Source organism: Coffea arabica, chromosome 5c, assembly GCF_036785885.1.
Source record: "Coffea arabica cultivar ET-39 chromosome 5c, Coffea Arabica ET-39 HiFi, whole genome shotgun sequence".
Classification (NCBI taxonomy): Eukaryota; Viridiplantae; Streptophyta; class Magnoliopsida; order Gentianales; family Rubiaceae; genus Coffea; species Coffea arabica.
This window is the reverse complement of record NC_092319.1, coordinates 44,384,866-44,406,506: the sequence shown is the minus strand read 5'-3', so window position 1 is coordinate 44,406,506 and position 21,641 is coordinate 44,384,866. Positions and strand designations below refer to the sequence as shown.

Below are 21,641 nucleotides of genomic sequence, written 5' to 3'. Positions count from 1 at the left end.
TATTTTTTCTATGCAAAAAAAAAAATAAAAGAGAAAGGGTGGCGATTTAAAGACTTCACAAGCATTTTTTTTTCAACTTAAAAATCTCCTAAAATTTTCATAGAAGTAATGAATGAGATGATCAAAAACTACATTTAGGTTTTTCCCCAAAAAATCAAAAGAAAATGCATGTAGGAAATTGTCCTTTCCATCCTAAAAACTACACTAAGACTGGGAAGTGTTTTGTAGTGCACTCAGATACATATAGGTGGACATCAATATATATTTCAATAGGCTGCTTCCATAGTTAGCTGGTTGATACAAATTTAGCTGTAATCTGGGAAAGTAAAATTTTTTGCGTGGCTACGAGCTAAAAAAGACTACACACCTTTGAAAATCTATCTCTTACTTCACACGACAAAGGAACAATCATGAAATAAATAGGAAGAGAACTAGCTGGAAAGCCACTGAAAACTTCATAACTAGGCTAACTGGGAAGCAAAGTGAACAAGATGCATGAGCCCCGGCTTAGGATATGGCCAAATTAATAAACTTAAAGCTCAGGCAAAGCTACTGATTAGACTTCTTGAATAAAGAAACAGAGGCACTCGATATAGTTCATGAGTTAAAATATGCACCTCCATTTTCTTCTTCTTTTTAAATATCTTTTATTAATGGTATCTCCAATGCATTTGTTCATGACTCTATTTCTTGACAACGGTGCAGGAACAACTTGATAAAGCTCAACTCTTCCCAACCTTTAAAACCGCGAGATTTGGCTTAAAATTCGAGGATCTTAGAAGATGCATATTGCTTTTAAGGTTACGTGTGGAATCGATATAATAGTGGCCCAAAATCTTTTCCTGTTATACAAAATGGTTTAAAATGATGAAACATATAATTTACAATTTGTTACGATTAAAGATTAATTTTACACACTGGTGTGAACCCCTTACCCCTATTTTTGACATCTAGTTTGCTGTTTTCATAAGTTCTCTAACGTGATTGTTGAGTATTTGCACTTGGTGTTTCCTTAAAAGTAGGTGTTTCCTTGTGTTGTTTATAGTTTTTTATTTCAGGTATCTGGTTTGCAGTTTTCTATAAGTTCTTCCACATGATTCTTGAGTGCACTTCATTCAAGTAACCTTAAACTAAGCATTTTTTTATGCAGATTTATGGGTCAATGATGTCTAAACTTCAAACTGTATCACTCTACTCGTTTTTTTTTTTTTTCACTCTATGGTAAGCAATTTATATCTACTTTGACTGGAAGAATGATGCGTTTCCACTTCACAAGAAAAAAAGAAGGGTAAAATACCAAAAAACTCCCTGTGATTTGATAAATGTTCAATTTAACTCTCTCTAGTTTGGAAACCTACACTATAACTCTCTGTGATGTTTGAAAATTTGACAAAAAGCATCCAATCTAACGGTTGTAGGTGAAATGTTAATATTACCCCTACTATATGTAAGATTCTTTCCATTCAATTTTCAATTTAATCGAAATCACAGGGAGTTATAGTGTAATTTTTCAAACTAAAGGGAGTTAAATTAAACATTCAACAAACCATAGGGAGTTCATTTATATAGGAGAAATATTGACATTTCATGTATAACCGTTAAATTGGATGCTTTCCGTCCAATTTTCAAATTAGTTGAAACCACAGGGAATTATAGTGTAGGTTTCCAAATCAGAGGGAGTTAAATTAAACATTTAGTAAACCACATAGAGTTCTTTGGTATTTTATCCAAAAAAGAATGAAGTTCTGAAAATTTCACACAAAGGTTAATATCACAGCCCATAAAGTTTAACAAAACCCTACTTAATTTTAATTATTCTCCACAAGGTCATAGTCGACAATGTGGTCAGGAGAAACAAATGGGCAAACTGATGTGTTGCTGGTTGCTGAAATAAAATCTGATATTATTGGTCAATAAGAAGTCAATCACTCAAAGGAACTAAATAAGAATTCAAGAACACTCAAAGTACATTAGGATTGATGTGGAAGGCAGCTAAACTAAGAAAACATTTTTTTTTTCGAATCGATTAGAATAAATTTCTCAAATTCACAATAACAAGATTGAAAAACTCAAGTTATTGAGCCCTAATCTAAGTGAAAGTTAATACATAAGCAAAAGTAAAAGTTCTTGTGTTTCAAGTCGGTCATCATGGGCCATATAAAAGGTAGAGATATTTCAAATTATGTTCATCTGTTGCTGGATGTTGATTTCTTATAGTTGTTAATTTAGGTTAGTGTCATGGTATGTATAAACTGTGTGATTGATTTTAACTAATGATCTGCAGAAAAATTTGATGTTAACTAAAGATCTGCAGAAACATGCTATTAGATAGTAGGAAATCCTTTTTATCTCCTTTAAATAGCAAAATCTTAACCATTTACGTGGTTGTGGTAACATTGCAATATCTGTTAGAACGATTTAAGTACAAACTAAAACATATGGATTATAACTCATATATCAAATTATTTACAAGATTTGTGATAAAAATTTTTGTTAATTGGACTTCCATTTTATTATTTATTGCCAATGCAAAAAAAGAAAATGAGCGTTCAAAGCCTCGTTTGAGGCCCTGGTCTTAAAGTCCTTCACGAATACGTAATAAATAAAAATTAAGAACTTTAAGAGGAGGAAAAAAAAAGAGAAAACAATAAATTCATTGCTGCTGTGCTACTTTTCCTTTTGATAATAAAACTAGGCTGTCTTTTTTTTTTTTTTTTTTTTAACTATATGTCTTTGAACACATATCACCAAATTGTAAGATGGTAATGATTTTTTTTTTTTTTTTACTCTGTAGCCTTCTAAGTTTTTTTTTTAAATTTTATGCGGTATATTAAGAATTTCGTTGTTCACATTTAGTAAAACCTGTACATTCAAGTATTAATTTACCATTTTATAGTTAAAGAATATGCAATTTCTTGTTAGACTTCTACACTTCCATATTTTAAATGATAGATTTAGGATAGCATTCGTTCAAAAATGCTTGAAGTGTGTAACATAAGTAAAATAATTTAAGCCCCCCTCCCCCGGGGCGGGCGGCTAAAAAAAACCCAAAAAAAAAAGAAAAAGGAAAAGAAAAAAGTTTTTTTTTTTTTTTTTTGGTGGTTCATGGGATTTCCTATCTAATCTATTGCCATGCCAAATTAATGTGTGTATACTCACATGTCCATATTGCCCATATTTGTTTTGACTCTTACCAATTCAGTGACAGACATTTAATTTATGCCTTATAGGACAATAAATATGATAGTTTCTAGCTAGGATTAAGATAAGTATAAATTGTTTAGAAACCTAACGGCTAACGTAAACAGAAGAGAAAGAGAAGGTTTCACGCACAGGCCCTCTAGCCCAATCAGAGTACAATATGTCAACTATCATTACACTTAAATGAATTTCACCAACAACAATTCTTGAATCATTATTGATTGAAATTACATGGAAGTACGAGAAGAATGAACATGGGCAGATACGTACAACGAAAGAACTCTATTGGGAGACATTTAATTGCTCTTTTTTCTATGATAAGTAAATATTGAGGTACTTTAATGCTGGAGTAGGACATGTTGAAAATGCACTGGAATCGAGTTGTTAGCAGAATTGGACGAGGAAAGGAGAGGAGGCAGGTTTGCTCTTCCATGAAGGCTTATAAATAGCAAAGTTTGCCCTTACCTTCTCTGCTCAACCCGCTAGCTTTTTCATCCCTGATAATTGACCCTTAGTTTCTTCTTCTTCGACTGATCAGCACAACCCATTACTCAAAATAAACTTCTTGTTTAACTAGCAATCGTTCTTGAAGCCTAATCTCGTAAGTGCAAACTTTCGTTTTCTGTGCAAGTACATTCATACATGCTCATTGTAATTTTCCAAGAAAACCCGAATTCTGGTTGACTCTAACTTACCAATTTGAATTCTGATTATAGTTAATATATTTCGTGCAATTAGTAATGTATCTTGTCTTACCAGCTTGAAAATTGAATTGTTACTCTCTCTTATTTTATTGAATGCTTATTCATTCATGTTAAACTGTTAAAGTCAATCTCTCTATGAATTTGAGGGTGGATTGAATTATTCTTGTGCGTTTGGCATGCAACTGCACGTGTTGTGGATGTATAATCGATTGAAAATCATGGTTATATACTCGTTTATGGTTGCAGCAACAACGTTTATATCTAAAAGGTGATTGAAAATCGATTGCTTTTAGTCAAAAGTTCCAAAAATGTGAATGCTGAATCACATTTGTATTCTTTTAGCACTTGGTCCAGAACTCTAGATGTCATGTTGGTGTTACAACACAACTGGGATTTCCATGTGCACCCTCACATTTTTTTTTAAGGTTGGAGCTGCTGAACCCGAAGCTTGATATCCAAGTTGAATGGGCAAATCTTTACCATAAAAGATGGTTGTTACCTGTTATTCTATTTAAGGGACTGAATCTTTAGCTTAATTACTTCATGATCAACTAGAGAATAGTGATTGGGTTTTTAAAAGTACTTGCTTTCGCTTTTGGAACCTAAATGTGATTAGAAATTTCTTTGAATTTCTTCCGTGGATCAAGATTTGGAACCAAGTCATCATTTTTGTTTCTTCTTTTGTAACCAGTTCGAATAGGTTTGATTATTATTTTTTTATTTAAGTCTGTAGGATTGGTAGTTGAATCTCTGACATGAAAGTTCACCTTCTCCTTGAATTATGTGCTTTTTGCGTGTTTGATACATCTGTTTACTACAGTGCATTTCTTTCTGTGCACATTTTAATCTTCTGGATTTATCAATTAATTTTCTCTTCGTTATCTTTCAGAAATTGTTGGATATGGCAACATACAAGCCCGAGAACATCCTTATTACTGGTGCAGCAGGCTTTATTGCCTGTCATGTGGCCAATAGACTCATCCGGAACTATCCCCGTTACAAGATTGTGGTTCTTGACAAGCTTGACTACTGCTCAAATAAAAAAAATCTCGACCCCTCCTGTTCATCTCCAAATTTCAAGTTCGTCAAGGGAGACATTGCCAGTGCTGATCTTGTTAATCACATTCTTCTCACGGAATCAATCGATACAATTATGCATTTTGCAGCTCAGACTCATGTTGACAACTCATTTGGAAACAGCTTTGAGTTCACGAAAAACAATATTTATGGGACTCATGTCCTTCTTGAGGCTTGCAAAGTCACTGGAAATATCAAGAGGTTTATTCACGTCAGCACTGATGAGGTTTATGGGGAGACAGATGAGGATGCTGTTGTTGGGAATCATGAGGCTTCTCAACTCCTCCCTACAAACCCGTACTCTGCAACTAAAGCCGGGGCTGAAATGCTTGTTATGGCATATGGAAGATCATATGGTTTACCTGTGATAACTACAAGAGGAAACAATGCCAAATCAGTTCCCTGAGAAGTTAATTCCCAAATTCATTCTTTTGGCAATGAAGGGACAGAATCTTCCCATTCATGGTGATGGTTCCAATGTACGCAGTTATCTTTATTGTGAGGATGTTGCAGAGGCTTTTGAAATCATTCTACACAAAGGTGAAGTAGGCCATGTCTATAACATTGGGACCGATAAAGAGAGGAGAGTTCTTGATGTTGCGAGCGATATTTGCAAGCTTTTCTCGTTGGATCCGAATGCAGTGATCAAGTTTGTCAATAACAGGCCCTTCAATGACCAGAGGTACTTTTTAAATCATGAAAAGCTAAATAATTTGGGGTGGTCAGAGCGCACTACATGGGAAGAAGGCCTTAGAAAAACCATGGAATGGTATGTTAAGAATCCTGATTGGTGGGGAGATGTATCTGGTGCTTTGGTTCCTCATCCACGGATGCTGATGATGCCTGGAATGGGAAAAAGTAGTTCTGATGTTGGCTCTATCGATACATCTTCGGTCTCAAACAATTCTGCTCTGAAGCGAATGGTGAATCCAAGTAGCAAAAATATTCATCATGCCCGAAAGTCATCCTTAAAGTTCTTGATCTATGGTAGGACTGGATGGATAGGAGGCCTTCTTGGAAAGATATGTGACAAACAGGGGATAGCATACAACTATGGTAAAGGGCGACTTCAAGACAGAGTACAGCTACTTGCAGACATTCAGAATGTTAAGCCAACTCATGTGCTCAATGCTGCTGGAGTAACTGGTAGGCCGAATGTGGATTGGTGCGAGTCTCATAAACCAGAGACCATTAGTACCAATGTTGTTGGTACTTTAACCTTGGCAGATGTTTGTAGAGAACATGGGCTTCTCATGATGAATTTTGCCACAGGATGCATATTTGAATATGATGCTGGCCACCCCCTTGGATCAGGTACTGGATTTAAGGAAGAAGACAAGCCTAATTTTACTGGTTCATTCTACTCGAAAACCAAGGCCATGGTATGTTAATTTATGATCGTCAACTTTCATATTTCTTGTGATGGGCACACCGATGACATTAGCCAAATTTTACATTCTGTCTTTGTCTTTTGCAGGTTGAAGAACTCTTGAAAGAATATGATAATGTATGCACCCTTAGAGTTCGAATGCCAATATCATCTGATCTTAATAACCCACGCAACTTCATCACAAAGATTGCAAAGTATGACAAAGTTGTAAACATCCCCAACAGCATGACTGTGTTGGATGAACTTTTGCCAATTTCAATTGAAATGGCTAAGAGGAACTGCAAGGGCATATGGAACTTTACTAACCCAGGTGTTATAAGTCACAATGAGATATTAGAGATGTACAGGGCCTACATTGATCCAAAATTCAAGTGGACAAATTTCGCCCTTGAAGAACAGGCCAAGGTTATTGTAGCCCCTCGCAGTAATAATGAGATGGATGCATCCAAGCTGAAAAAGGAGTTTCCTGAATTATTGTCCATCAGGGAATCTCTGATTAAGTATGTCTTTAAACCCAACAAGAAAAACTTGACTGCTGGAACTGCCATTTGATGTATAAAAAACATTGTGGCCAATTTTCACTATATACTCAAGGAAAGACCTAGATATCCCAAATTATGTTACATTGTGTATTTCTAAAATTGAAGTGTTCTAGTGATAGCAGAAGTAAATTGCTCGGAGCATATTTTGTATCTGATGATTACACTATTGGAACTGTAACATTATATTATACCTCTATAAGAAACTCTATTTTTTTTTCCCAACTCCCTTTGGGTTTTGTGTATGTGTGTGTAATTTACCTTCTAATAATGAATCTACTACACTCCTTTTGACTGCTTCTCGGGATAATAGTTACTATCATTGGCCTATGGGATTGTTTTGTAATTTGTCAGTCCAAATTGCATAATGAAACAATACAAAATCATTCAATTCATGTGGTCAAATTTTATTAGAGTATGATGGTAAACATTAGAGGGCATAGCAGATTTGATGCAGTAATGCTTTTCAATGCAATGGGCTGATTTTTAAATGGAATAACTTGAGATCTTTCCACAATGCAATTGCCTCCTTAACTAATTTTATGTTTGATGAATACTTCACTGGATATCGTCCTGTTTTGATTTCTTGCCTTGGTCGTACTTCTCCTTGGTAAAGATTAGTGTTTTATGCCTTCACTGAACCAGCAATAGAAGACCTATAAGCCTGAAGCAAAATTGGTTTAGCTAGCAATGGAAGACCTATGAGCCTGGAGCAAAATTGGTTTAGCATCAACATTCGCACAATAATTAAAGTGACAACAGGGACACAAATCTTTGAGTATCAGAAATACTTCTTTTTGAGTGTCTGGTGAAACTCTTGGCTACCAATTGCTGTACTGTGGCACATGGTCCTTGTACTCTGATCAGTTCAAGACCCTTGGACTAATGGCATTGGTGATATGGTACTGCACGGTACCATTTGCATATGGTCCAGAACACAACTACCACGAAGCATTAATCCCTTTCTGGAGCAGAACACTTCAAGTTCTGGGCTTTGAAAAGGAGGTTACAGTTTGAGACGGACACAGTAAGCCTTCTCAACGTGAAAAGTTGGTGAATTTACTAGTTTCCCAATACCAGTTTCTCTGTTTCATCCTCTTCCACAAACACCAACTAACTAGTAAAACAGTGTGGCCAATTTTCACCAACTAACTAGTGAATTTAATTGGCATTTGTCCTGAAAAAATTGACAGCATTGAATGTTGTGAAAGGGAAAAGGAGCCAGTGAGATTTGCAGAGCCCTTCTGATTTCATGCACAAAACAAGCATTATTATACATGCATAGAAAGAGAAAATGGCTCAGAAAGCGATGATGAATTGGAGGTAACAGTGCTAAGTGGCAAGAAAAGCTTGTTTCAACAGGATCATCAAGTCATGGGAGAATGACATATACATGCTCCAAACAGTTTCTTGCGCAACCTGATGATGTATAGTATTATGTATTTTGCACTATTCTACATGCGCGTGAGTACTATGGCCAAAAAATAAAATAAAATTGTGCAACAAATTAAAGATGGTGAGTGAATATCATCACCCAAGATTATAACATTAGGAGGAGGCCACTTTCCAAAGAAAAGGATTTGATGGCATATTATACATAACAGATGATGGCAATTAATGTAGTGTTATACCTCAATAAAAGTATCCCATTCTAGTTAAGGTAAAATTCTGAAAGTTTGTGCTCCTGAGGAGCTAGGCATTTCCAACAAACGTGTATTTAATTTGTATAGTTGAAAGGACAAGAAGTACTGAACAGAAAGCAGGATCACTGATCCTGCTGCAGTATCAATGTGTGAGCGTAGGGATGATAAATAACCAGAAGCAACGATGCATTGATATGTGGCTATGGCCTCTATCATGTTTCAAGTGGTTGGAGAGAAACAGACCCTTAATAAAGTTGTGACCCTACATAACATGCAAATTTGTGCATAGCAAGTTATCATCATCATGTTCACGTCGCAGGGTTGATAAATAATTGGACCTTGTTTTTTTTTTTTTTTTTTATCCAAGGTTAAAAGAACAGAATTACAGAAAAGTTTCATGTACTCCATTATCATCAATAGGAGGACTGCAAGGAGCTTCTTTTAGAGCACATACATCAAATCCTCCGGTTATTTGTGGTGGTTTCAGGTGAAGGATCTTTCCGAGGCAAAAATGAAAGAGTTTTGCCGTTCAGCAGGTTAGCAGGTTAACATGTCACCGAGGATCCCAAGTGTGGAGGGGCCTATGTATGCGCTTTAACCTTCAAAAGCTGGGAGCACAGCACATCAAAAGGTCCAGAAAACTTCCAAATTAGTCCCTCCACTAAAGCTCTTTCGTTAACTAGTTAAGACCCCAACCGGAGTAGTAGTTATAAAGAAGCACTTCTATCACACATGCTTAAGTCACGGAAAATTAGACCTTTAAGAAAAACAAAAAACTAGGCAGGAGTGCCTAGATTTATTTTTTGGGAGTACTAATATCATCTGCCTATTTATATTGGTACAAAAAATAAGTAAAAGTCGATCGAGTCATGAGATTTCATGCTCATTCTTTCTGACAAAGTTTGCCAGGTTTACACATTGCACGTTGCTAGGCTTGGACTAAGGTGGACACAATTCAATGGAAAAGGTGCAAAGGTGGGTCTTTCTGCGGGTTTGTGGACCAAGAAAATTCCCCGTTTCTAGCTAGCGCCTAGCAGAAATGGTTGCTGGTTCATACATATTCTAGACATCAACGTGAGAACAGCATGACGGTTTGCTTCTTGATTTTCAATGTGGGGAGCCCAAAGTTGCCTGACCATGAGATGATCATCTTCGTCAAGCCACGTCTCCCAATCCCATTAAATTCTGTTTGACTTCAACTGGGGCAAATTGCAGATTTTGTGTGGTGTTGAGCATGACAGGACTACTGTTACTTGAGATTGCATCAATGGTTGTTGTCACAGGGGCTGAATACGAGTCGAGCCCTAACAAGCTGATGAGCTCGAGTCGTGTTCGAACTCAAACTATTTGAATTCAAGGATACTCAATTTGTTAGTCTGTGAACAGACTCAATTATGTATATATATATATATAGTAAAATTATATATATTCATAATAATTATTATTATTTATTAAGAAAAATTACTATTTTATTCAATTTTAAAAAGTATAATATTTTTTTAAAATTTTTTTAAACTCGAGTTTTACATTGAGAGTTCATCAAGTTCGAATTCGATAAAATTAAGTCGAAGATCGGTTCGATTAAATCAAAATTCGACTCGATTCGACTCATTTGCAATCTGAGTTACCACCAATCATGCAATGTGGTACTGTGGTTTTTTTGTCCTCAACAATTTGCCAAGGAAGTGTTTAATTAACCAATTAATTTTGCATTTTCTAGCCATACATCTTAGAACTTGCACTTCAATTTTTTGTTCATACACAAGCTTACTTGATGCATACCAATTTGTGATTTTTAACATTGATTGCATCAGCCGCTAGAGAAGATTTACGTACGTTACACGTTATGACAAAATTAAAGACTGCAAAGGGACCACTACAATTTAAGAAACAAAAATGAGACTCACAGAGACCTTTTCTTTTTATTATTATTATTGAGGGAAGTTCTTTATGTAACTAAAAAAAAAAATTACTCAAGAAGGTAAGTTTAATATCTTTTGTAAAACTAAGCCATTCCAATTTCTGGACCTAAATAGAAGCTAAATGGTTAATAAATTTAGCAACATTAATTCTATGGTTCTTTTATGCATGGAAGTAAATGATCAACTCAAGGAGTTACAAGTTTAATTAACCATCATGAAATAGAAAAAAAAAAAAAAAAGGGAGCAAACTATATGAAAAGAAAATGGATAAATACACAAAAGAGCAATTAATTAGGATTTAGGAATTAATTTGATACTAATGGCATTGCTTGGAGCTTTATATGAATATGAATTCTTGAAGATTACATTTAAACTTGCACAAAACACCAGTTTCAAGGTTTTGCATGAAATTTCGAGGTATATTTGTCTCAGTGCTTTTTATCCGTTACTGGTAAAACCATGCAAAAGCAAACATTCTGCTGTGATAGGAAAGGATGAATTACAAGATGCTGTTCACTTTTCCAATGCACCATTCCAAACTCACATGTCCATATGTTTCCTAGGATGATTTGGTATTCTTTAAACTTTAGCACAAAAAAGTCCATGTTTCCAATTTTTTTTTTTTTTTGGTAAATTCTTCAAGAGAGCATTCTCAAGTGGAGGGGCAGCCACCCTACAGGCTCTGATGTTTGTTGCAAGCCAATCACAAGTTATTTTAGAAAAAAATGAAAAGGAAGCCCCATTTGCTCAATAATTGTCGCAAGCATGTTCTACACGGACTATCAGAGAAAAAAGCTTCATTTAGCTGCCTGGCACCATATATTTTTGGGACAGCTAAATACCACCATGACAAACAAAATTCTCCAAAAAAACAAAATATAGAAAATCGACAAAAAAAAAAACAAAATTCTCCAAAAACAGTACAGTATTGCCACTTTGGCAGCGAAGCCTGTCTAGAAAATAGACACATTGAAAGCTATGATTAAACCTAATCATGAACGCAAGGAAATCAACAGATTGCAAGGACACATATAGGAAGACTAAACTCACTAGCCATATAGCCCAGTGAAAATCTTTTTTTTTTTTTTTTTTTTTTCCTGATGGAGTAGGTGTTCGGGCCTTTTGGTCCGGCTAATCCCACTTCGGTTCAAGAGTGGAGGCTCCACTCCATTCCGAGCACGGTAGCAAGGGGGACTCGAACCCTAGTTGGCCAGGTAAGTCTATCATACCCTAAAGAGAAGGAGTTGACCACTCGAGCTAACCCTTGGAGGCGACCAGTGGAAATCGAAAGTGAACAATTAAATTATTTTTGTGGCAAATCCTTTTTTTTTTTCCCCTGAGACTGAGAGTAATGTGGTAGCGAGTTTGATGGGGAACCAAATGAAGCACAAAATACGAGCACATTTAATGTCAAAACCTCCCATCTAAATTTAGGTCGGTCCATGCAATTAATTAGCCTTATCATTTCAATTAAAGTCGTGTGAAGGCAGGAGCACGAAGGACTGGATTTTAAGCAGTGTGATTTGTTAATGGAGAAGTGTTAACAATATCGAGGCTTTCACTTTTCAGCACAATTTTGTGGAGGGATCTTAGTATTATGCTTTAGCTTATTTTAGTCATCTAACATGATCATCTTTTTTATTTCTTAACAGAGGAAGGAAGAAGAGTCGGACTCAAGATGCTGACAGACGGAAAAGGTGAGAAGAAAATTTCAACACAACATCTTTAATTAAATTTTAGAATCTCAATTGAGATCATCATTCCGTTCCATAGGTTTGCTTTTATGCACTGAAACTTTTAGTCGGCACAGCTTTCTCCATTTTTCATATAAAAATTTTTTTTTTTTGTTTTTTTTGAGGAATTCACATAAGAATTTCAACGTTGGACCAAAATGTTTTCAGCTTTCTGCACGTTGATGTTACCCTGTGTCGGTGGAAATTGCTTAGAGAAATACACGAGACCTACGTAGTAATCTTTTTTATTAGTAGCATTTAAGATGAGATGTATCATAATTTTGCATGGTTTTATAAAGAAAGAATTAAGCTGCACCTGTCAAACGTCACAACCAACAATTGTCAGCAGATTATTCTTGGCTGATGGTGAAACAAGAGAATGTGAAGCCAGCTGGTTATCCAAGAAAGGCAATCATTATCATTCCTTGAGTTGATAAAAATTGGTCTTAACGTGTTTAAAGCAGTAGACCCTAATTCTCACCATCTTCAACCTCCTTCCTCCTTTGATCTAATCTATTGTATATTACATGCATGTGAAAAAGAGATATGGCGAAGAGAAGCTACAAAGGAAGACAAGTACTCCCTACTCCCTCCCTTTTTTTATAACTGACGTTTAAGAAATTTGCTCTTAAGTATTTTTATCTGTCGTTGTATTATCCCCATGCAGCATTAATTTTTTTTTCACAATTTTACCCTTTTATCTCTCTTTACCAATACAGGGCTCTTAATTACTACTCTTACTAATTATTACTTCTCTCTTTGCTTTTGGCCTAGTAAAATAGCATCATTTAATACTCTAGTGAGAGAAAACATGAGTGAATTGGACAATTAATGAGGGTACAAAAGGAAAGTAGTGTATAGATTTAAACAATGAAAAACTTTTCTTAATTGGTGTGCAAAACCTTAAACGTCAGTTATAAAAAAAGGGAGGAAGTATATATTAGTAAGGCATTACACACGAGGTAAAATGCAAGGGGGCCAATGAAAACATTTAAAGATTGCATGCATGCATACATACATGCATATATATACATACATACATGTATAATGTATAATGCAGAAGGGAATCAATTCTTTTCATTTCTTCTTTGGAAAAAAAATTTATTAGTAAGCGTTCAAACGTAAGACATTCTCATGATAGAAAGGGGTGAACGTTCAATTTTTTGCATCCATTTATAACAAGGGTTTGTCTATTTAGACAAGCTTACCAAATAAAAATTGGATTAAATGTTTTATATATATATATATATATATATTTGTAAGAAAAAAAGGATAAATTTCATGTGCAAAAATATTGCAATTTAAAGGGTGGGTGATAATATTAAAATAGTAATAGTTGATCTACTTTTCTTTATTAATATGCTTAATAGGACGGTACCAAATAGAAAACAGCCTTATTAAGTTTTAAGTATCTCTTTTGTTCGCAACATAAATATATTTTTTTCAATCACCTGTCTTAAATAAATAATATCATAAAATGTGATATAGCATTGTTTCAAAATTTTTTTTTATAAATAATCATCTATCCAACCATACTCTCAAGAATTTAAATTCTTCCAACTATTGTTTTAAAATTTTTTGTCCCTAATCAATAACTATGCATCAATTAGTCAATTACCTCTTGTTCGACGTCATTTTCCAAAACTCTATGGATAAGCATAAGTAGCACCATCCATTCCATCTTAACAAGAATATAAAAGATTCTAAACAATAAATACCGCCATTTCTTCAAAATTTCAACCCCGACTAAAACCGAAAAAAAAAAAAAAAGAAAATCAGAAATGATCCTCCTATTTTCCCGCGGCATTCAACGCGGCATTAGTTTTGGCTTTTTTGCCTTCTAGTCCCCCTCCCGGGCCCACACACCCACTCACACACTCACTCTTTCAGTCTCTCTCTCATTCTCTTTCTCAAACAAAGAAAAACAAAAACCATTTTCCTACTCATCTCCAAGAACTCTCTGTTCAACTCAACTCGGCTGAGTGGTCTTTAAAATATCCTCGATTTCCCACTCCCTTCGAACAATCCAACCTCTGCATAGGAGCAAAGAAGACGCACTAAACTTGTGAAATTCAATCCACAAGGTAACTTTCAGCTGAGATCAGCAAGCAGCTGATTGATTGAATGACTGATTCATTGATGGAAACTGATAATTCAGCTAATTTGTATGTTTTCTTTCAGGTGTAGGGATCTGGAGCTGAAGTAATTGAGAAGTGAGATGGGAATTTTCTCCAGGAAAAAGAAGCGGAAAGTGTGAGAGAGCGGAGAAAATTTTTTATAAAAAAACCGGAGAGAATGAAGTTTTATATATCGGCGAGAGGTATAAATAGATTGACGATCTCGGAGGCAGGTGGCGGGGGCGGAGGCGGAAGAGGAGCAATGAAAGGAGGGAAAGGATCGGCGGCCGCGGGAGGAGGAACACGGCGGATATATCGGCGCAGGGTGTTGTTGCCTGTGGTTTTGGCGTTAGGATTACTTTTGCCCTTTCTTTTTGTTAGAACTGCTTTTGTCGTTCTTGAATCGGCTTCGTTTTGCTCTTCTTCTCTAGGTAAATTTCTCTCTTCTCCCTGGTCTTTCCGTAATTTCACAGTCCAACGTAGTGAACAATTTGGTAAATATGAGTAGTATTTATTTTGGGGTGAAAAATAAAAAATTAATAATGTGTCGGTGAATTATTTTTTTCATCCCCCATCTGTAGATTGCATGGGATGGAGGATTTTCGGCGGGAATGATCCGGCTCTGGTAAGTTATTTTTTTAACCTTCACCTTTTTGACAAGTTTACCCTTCTTTAGTTTATTGTGGTATTGTTTAATTGTTTTAGTGGTTTACAAAGTTAAAAACAAAATAGCACGACAAGATGCTATAGTTGTACCACCATTACGGCATTACCACGTCTCCTGTGCCAACTCGGCGTGTGGGGTAGCTTTGGAATTTGGATAAGCCTTGGAGAATTATTTTCTTTTTAACTGATGGCAAGGCTTGACTGGCGTGCCTGAATTTTGTCATGGAATATTTGGCGGAATGATTGAAAAGAAATAAACAAATAGAGAATTCACGCGAACCTCACTTGTCTTGTTAGTTTCACAAGCATTGCCAGAAATTAATGACGACAAAATTGTGACCGTATGAATATGGCCAAGAAAATTTGGGGAAGTTTTGTAGTGTTAGTGGTAATTTTAAGGACGATGTGGTTTTTCACTTTCTTTTACCTTTTCTTTAAAATGTTGCACAAAGTTGCTCCTTTGACTTTAAAGGAGCTTTACAATTGCCAATCTGACTACTGTTATTCCATCTTTCAAGTTTCAGCCACTTGGCACACAAAATGCATGTTGTTTTCTCATCATGACTTGCACGTTATTGTCATTGTTATGTGATGCTTGCCACTTTGAAATAATTTCTTGAAGATTTCAAATAGAAATTTCCTTTTCCTTTTAGCTTGAACAACGAAGTTTAGATTTTGGGTGGAAGAAGTCTCTTTAGCTACTTGCAGAGTTGTACATTTAGATTGAAAGCAAACAAGTATATCCTACAGAACATTTTTCTAGCCCACCAGCCTATCTCGATCATAATTCATAACAATGGTACAAAATAGTGTGAAAAGTGAAACCATACTTGCCATGTTTGTTTGGGATGACAAGTTGTCAAATTGCGTGGACCAATAGGCTAATATTAGTGTAGTGAAAATAGTCAAATCCATTAAACAAGTTGGTCGACGACATGCAAATATATAGTTTAATTTCTTCTGCTGTATAATTCTTTTTTACACTATAAACACCATATTGAGATAAATTTATCAGCCATAATTTTCAGCCGGCAACCTAATATGCCTCTCCATCTAATTATCGGGACTACTTGATTTGGGAATTATTTGTGACTTATAATTTGTTTTGAAAAATATTATTTACATTTTATTTTTTGTTGTTTGCACTCATACCATTTGTTTTATCATATAATCTAATAAATAAAAAATATATGATTAAAATAATAGTGGGAGTGTAAATAACAAAGATGGAAGCACAAATATTTTTAGATGCTGCGTAATAGAAATATGTTTTTTCATGCCATTTTTGACCCTTATCGTATGGGACAAATTCTAGACAATGCCGTGAAGGAGCTATTATGGGGGACCCTGGTAATGACTTCCACTAGTTGTTTTGGCCGACAGTTTTCTGTTGAATACCCATCGTATTAATCTAGGCCCACTTGCCACTGGTTCTTAATTAAAATACTATTTTATTGCAATAACAATTCTTGACTTCTGCTAACCCCAAACAACTGACAGTATGTGATGTGTGATGCAGCATATATGTAAATTATGAGTACTAGTGATCCGCGCGCATTCGATGTGTGTGCAAGTGATAAAAAAAAGGATACAAAATCTTAAATTAAACTAATGAATGTAGATTCATTATTTGGCAACACAATCTAGTAATAGTAAATTAAAAAAGCTAATACAATAAAATATCATTAAAATCAAACAAAAAATTAAATTAAACAATTATCTGTAACCGGTTATGGTTAAGTGATAAACATATATTTTATTAGTTGTGTGATGTAGTGGTTGAGTTAAAGTGATAAACATATATTTTATTCCCGAAACTGTTGTGTAACAGATCAATGCAGCAGAAGGTAATTCATACTCCTTGAGTGAGGGGATAAAGGGTGTCACCTACTGGTATTACTTTGTTCTGGATGAGGCTAAATATGATGTAACTAACATTCTTGCCATAGTATGACCACACATAAACACGGATTGAAAAATTCATCCTTTCTAGATAAAATTCTCATGGATATGATGTAAGTTAATTTATTTTGTCTTCTAGCGATGGTGATGATGAATTTTTGGTACTGTTAAAAAAGCTCAGAGAAGAGCTGACAAGGGCCTTACTGGAGACAAGCAGCACCGATGGTCAGATTGGAATTAGAGAAATAGAAGATCCAACTTTGCTGCCAGCGTCATTTAAGGATCTTGTGAAAGATGTGACATCAAACAAACAGGACATAAAAACGTTCGCTTTCAAGACCAAAGCTATGGTAACGAATATATCCTCTAGAGTACTTTGCTTTTGTGGTTCTGTGGCTCTTTATTTGTGAGTCTGTTTTATCTCGTAGCCATATCCATAGTCTGGCGCCTACCCCTTCGCCTGAATAAAAGCCTGCCCACTTTTAAGTGTATAATCCTTTGCGTGGTCCTAATATATTTTCATCCTAAACTTGTAAACCATACTTTTCTCTAGTTGTGATAAAAGGGAAATAAAACAACCTGAGGGTTTTCTCTAGTTGTGATTTAGACAATTAATAAGCTATTTTCTTTTGTCCTTCTTAATATTCTTTTCCATGGTAGTAGTTTTAAGCAAAGCATGGCCCTTATAATCAACCGACTGAGTTACTACTTTTGAAAGTTTCTAAATCAGTTCTAATGCTGTTTTTTGGCATAGTGGCTATCAAATATTCATGACATGTAATTTTTTACTCTGAAACCTCATGTAAAATCGAAGACCCTTCCTTTGATTGGAAAAGATATCAACCATGCAAAGTAAATGAATAACACCTGGTGAATGGCTGGCAATCATTTTGCAAATTCAGCAATATGGTAATTTAGCTTATGCAACCAGGAAACTTTGTGTCACTTGCACCAGTTTGGGAAAGATAATTTAATGGCTGATCAATGCACCTAACATACTGATTATTCATATAACAAGCATTGTCAGCTAAAGGTCTCCTTTCAAACTTAAATGTCAAGAAGAATTCACTGGTTTTAGAGCTGGAAATTCCTTTGCAATTGTTTCCACGATACTGTGAAAGATATTGGATGGCGTTCCTAATTGATGTTAGTAATGTTGTATTTTTCCAGGATCTGTTATATCATAGATTTGTCATTAGAGGACCTCAGAAAGCTTGCATACTTTATTCCGTCTTATCATGTCTTATTTTCTTTCTTCCCCTGATTCTACTGTTTTGAGCCCTTGACACAATAATTTATATAGAAACCACTGACTAGTCAATTCTGATGTATTTTCCTATCAATTTTGGGCCAAACATCATAGATTAGATAAATAAGACATAGCATAAGCAATATTTACCCTTATGCCTTTGTTATGCACATTTGCTGTTCAAGCCTGATGAGATTTGTTATTGTCAACGTTAATAACTGATTTCTTGGTTTGGTTAAAAGTATAACACCCTCTATTCAATCATTTTTCCTATCCAATATTACATCATTGGGGTTGATAAGGATACAAAGCTTTTAGAGTTGGAAGTCCTTTCCCGTTGTTTCTGTTTTCCTGGAAGATATTGGATGGCATTCTGACTGATGTAGTAATATTGTATTCTTTCCAGGGGCTATATTCTAATGTTTGTCATCATGGGACCATAGAAAGCTCTCGTACATTAAGTTTTTATATCATACCTCATTTACTTTTTCTTTTTCCCCCCACCTGATTCCACTCTTTTGAGCCTTTAACGAATAAAATTAGAACGACTGACTAGTTGGTCTTGATGTACGTTCCTCTCAAATTTGGGAAAAACATCACGAATCCAATACTTAGGACAGATATTAAGTAGTATTACTGTTTTGCGCTTTTCTACAGAAGTTTGCTATTTAAACCTAAATTGTTATATTGTAAAGGTGAATGACTGATTTCTTGATTTCGTTAAGACATAATACTGTCTGATTAATGGTTTTCCTTTCCATTATTACCTCATTGGGAGGAAGGATGGAAAGCTTTTAGATTCGGAAATTCCTTCCTAATAGTTTCCATGTTCCTGTGAAAGATATTGGACGGCATTCCTAATTGATGTAGTAATTTTTACTTTTACCAAGGATCTATTGTATTTCATCACAGGACACATAGAGCTCCCACACTTTATTCAGTCAAATCATGCCTATGACTTGTGCATAATGCACATATTATCAACCAGTATTGGTTGCTGACACTTCAAACATTTTGCAGCGGTACATCACACATGATACAGAAATAAACATTGCGCTGCAGTCCTATGAGTGCATCTTGCAAAAGGATGTTATTAAATAAGACGTGGTCTAAAAATGAATTGCTCTTTAGTAAACTACATGGAGATTCAATGTGTATTTTATTCTACTTCCTACAATTGCAGATGGCTAAGATGGAACAAATGGTTCAATCGGCAAGGCGGCATGAGTACATCAACTGGCATTTAGCTTCTCATGGCATACCAAAGAGCCTACAATGCCTCTCTCTCATACTAGCTGAAGAATATGCTGTCAATGCAATGGCTCGCTCCCGCTTACCTTCGCCTGAATTTGTTTCTCGCCTTACCGACCCCTCATTTCATCATGTTGTTCTTTTAACTGACAATGTCCTCGCCGCTTCTGTTGTCATCTCGTCTGCTGTCAACAGCTCCACCCACCCCGAAAAATTTGTTTTTCATGTAGTTACTGATAAAAAGACCTATACAGCAATGCATGCATGGTTTGCCATGAACTCTATTAATTCAGCTGTGGTGGAAGTCAAGGGACTCCATCAATATGATTGGTCACATAAAGTTAATGTTGCCATTAAGGAGATGTTAGAGATTCATCACTTAATCTGGAAGAACAAATATGACAGTCTCAAGGAGGAAGTCTTTGAATATCAGCAAGAATTGGAGAAGAATTTAGAGGTGCTAAGCCCCAGCTTTGTATCCCTCTTGAATCACCTCCGCATTTATATACCTGAGGTAACTACTCCCTTTAAGGTTGTTTTGACTGGTAGTAAAGAAGATCTTCAATATGAACTTATGATGAAGATTGATCGTATATTTGATTGTGATCGGCACAACAGCTATTTCCGGATCTGGACAAGATTGTGTTCTTGGATGATGATATTGTTGTACAACATGACTTATCATCTCTATGGGAATTGGATCTCAATGGGAAAGTTGTTGGTGCAGTTGTTGACTCATGGTGTGGACGTGACTGCTGCCCCAGAAGAAAATACAATGACTTCTTCAACTTTACAAACCCAATGATATCAGCCAAGTTGGATTCTGATCGTTGTGCATGGCTATATGGAATGAATATATTCGATCTTCAAGCATGGAGAAAGACCAACATCACTGCAACTTATCATCAATGGCTTAAGCTCGTATGTTTACTTTTACTAACTAGTGTGAAGTGTTGCTGGAGCTCAATAGCTTGAGCAGTGTCTTATTGACATTTTTGACTTGAAATTACATCATTAGTTAGTGAGAATGGAGTTTCACTCTCTAGATTCTGAAAAATTTTGGTTCAGATGCTGTCACAGATACCCCGACTATGCTAAGCAAAAAACAGAAACCTTTAAACAGTTGTGATCTAATTATTCTTCTTTTGATAGAGAAATAGCATTTATTACCTTTAATCCTTCTGTTTTTACCTTGCAGAACCTCAACCATGGTTTTACTCTTTGGCATCCTGGAGCACTTCCTCCTGCTTTATTGGCATTCGAAGGACACATGCAGCGCATTGATCCTTCATGGCATATGGCTGGGTTGGGTCATCGGGTCACACAAGTTAATAAATACATGTTGGAAACTGCAGCAGTTATACATTTCAGCGGGCCTGCAAAGCCTTGGCTTGAGATTGGGGCCCCTGAGGTACGTAGTTTCTGGTATAGGCATGTGAATTTCTCCAATGGATTCATCAAGAGATGTGGAACGACGGGCTGAACAGGAAAAGATCGCTTACTCATCATATATTTGGTTTTGGCACTACACAAGAGGTAACGTGTGAGACAGAGGGAAGAAGGTTTTGCTTTCAGTCTCTGCTCATGCTAGTTTCTCTACAATATGAGATTGTTATCTTTGTCCATAGAATAGAAATAGATGAAGATAGCATGAAATGTAGTATACGACCTAGATATTGATCCTCGAGAGACCATAGGACCGAAGATGTAAACTATAAGTTAAGTTGTAAAGCTACCTTACAAGTTTCTCTATATTATTTTTAACAAAATAATGCAACTTCTAATCCTCATCATGTTGCTAAGTTTATGCGGACATATTGGTTTGGTTTATTTCTAAACCTTGTGTGAAGATCATTTTGCAGGTGGAGTCTTTATCTGAAAATATATGCATAAATATAAAACAAAAGATATAACATTCGACCATGCAGCCTCCAATTAAACAACAAATAGTTTGCGTAGCATTATTTTGAAAGAGCTTTTAGATTGTAGCACTTTACTGAAAAGAATGAATGTGTTATAGAGGTGGTTGCACATAAGGTTCAGAAATTTTGGGATTTTTTTTTTCTCAAAAGAGCAAATCAAACAAAGCCAGTAGCCTTCTCTTTCCGTCCCCTGTCCATTATTCCATCTTCTTTCCTTGTATTACGGGTTCACAGTTCTGCTTGCAGCAAAACAAATGCCAAGAGAAAGGGGAATTTAGGATTCAACATTCTTTTTGGGCAGAGGAACTTTCCACCAGTCTTCCTG

General features: G+C 35.6%; 2 protein-coding genes across 5 annotated transcripts; both read left to right on the top strand.

Annotated features, from left to right (window-relative positions):
- The first annotated feature begins 3,413 nt into the window (after positions 1–3,413).
- Positions 3,414–7,136, top strand: LOC113690184 (trifunctional UDP-glucose 4,6-dehydratase/UDP-4-keto-6-deoxy-D-glucose 3,5-epimerase/UDP-4-keto-L-rhamnose-reductase RHM1). Its single transcript, XM_072051107.1, is given in 4 exon segments — positions 3,414–3,802; positions 4,795–5,372; positions 5,374–6,364; positions 6,460–7,136. Coding segments are annotated over 3 exon segments (2,022 nt in total). The 5' UTR covers positions 3,414–3,802; positions 4,795–4,806; the 3' UTR covers positions 6,925–7,136.
- Positions 7,137–14,047: 6,911 nt separating this feature from the next.
- On the top strand, positions 14,048–21,232 carry LOC113688832 (probable galacturonosyltransferase 15). Of its 4 annotated transcripts, XM_027206631.2 has the most exons (8): positions 14,048–14,293; positions 14,391–14,757; positions 14,908–14,951; positions 16,824–16,885; positions 17,034–17,244; positions 19,327–19,908; positions 20,013–20,315; positions 20,593–21,232. In XM_027206631.2, exons 2-8 carry the CDS (start codon positions 14,505–14,507, stop codon positions 20,875–20,877), a joined length of 1,740 nt encoding a protein of 579 aa, XP_027062432.1. In that variant the 5' UTR covers positions 14,048–14,293; positions 14,391–14,504; the 3' UTR covers positions 20,878–21,232. The 4 variants fall into 4 exon arrangements, with proteins under 4 accessions (XP_027062432.1, XP_071907206.1, XP_027062433.1 ...); XM_027206632.2 differs by lacking the exon at positions 16,824–16,885 and having other exon boundaries at positions 14,053–14,293; positions 17,071–17,244; XM_072051106.1 differs by lacking the exon at positions 16,824–16,885 and having other exon boundaries at positions 14,059–14,293.
- The last annotated feature ends 409 nt before the right edge of the window (positions 21,233–21,641 follow it).

Excerpts from the sequence above, each read along its gene's own strand:
- LOC113688832 (XM_027206631.2), top strand. The coding sequence starts at position 14,505 with ATGAAGTTTTATATATCGGCGAGAGGTATAAATAGATTGACGATCTCG. Across the intron at positions 14,758-14,907 it reads GTTTTGCTCTTCTTCTCTAG|ATTGCATGGGATGGAGGATT; the intron begins GTAAATTTCTCT and ends CCCCATCTGTAG. Across the intron at positions 14,952-16,823 it reads GCGGGAATGATCCGGCTCTG|ATCAATGCAGCAGAAGGTAA; the intron begins GTAAGTTATTTT and ends GTTGTGTAACAG.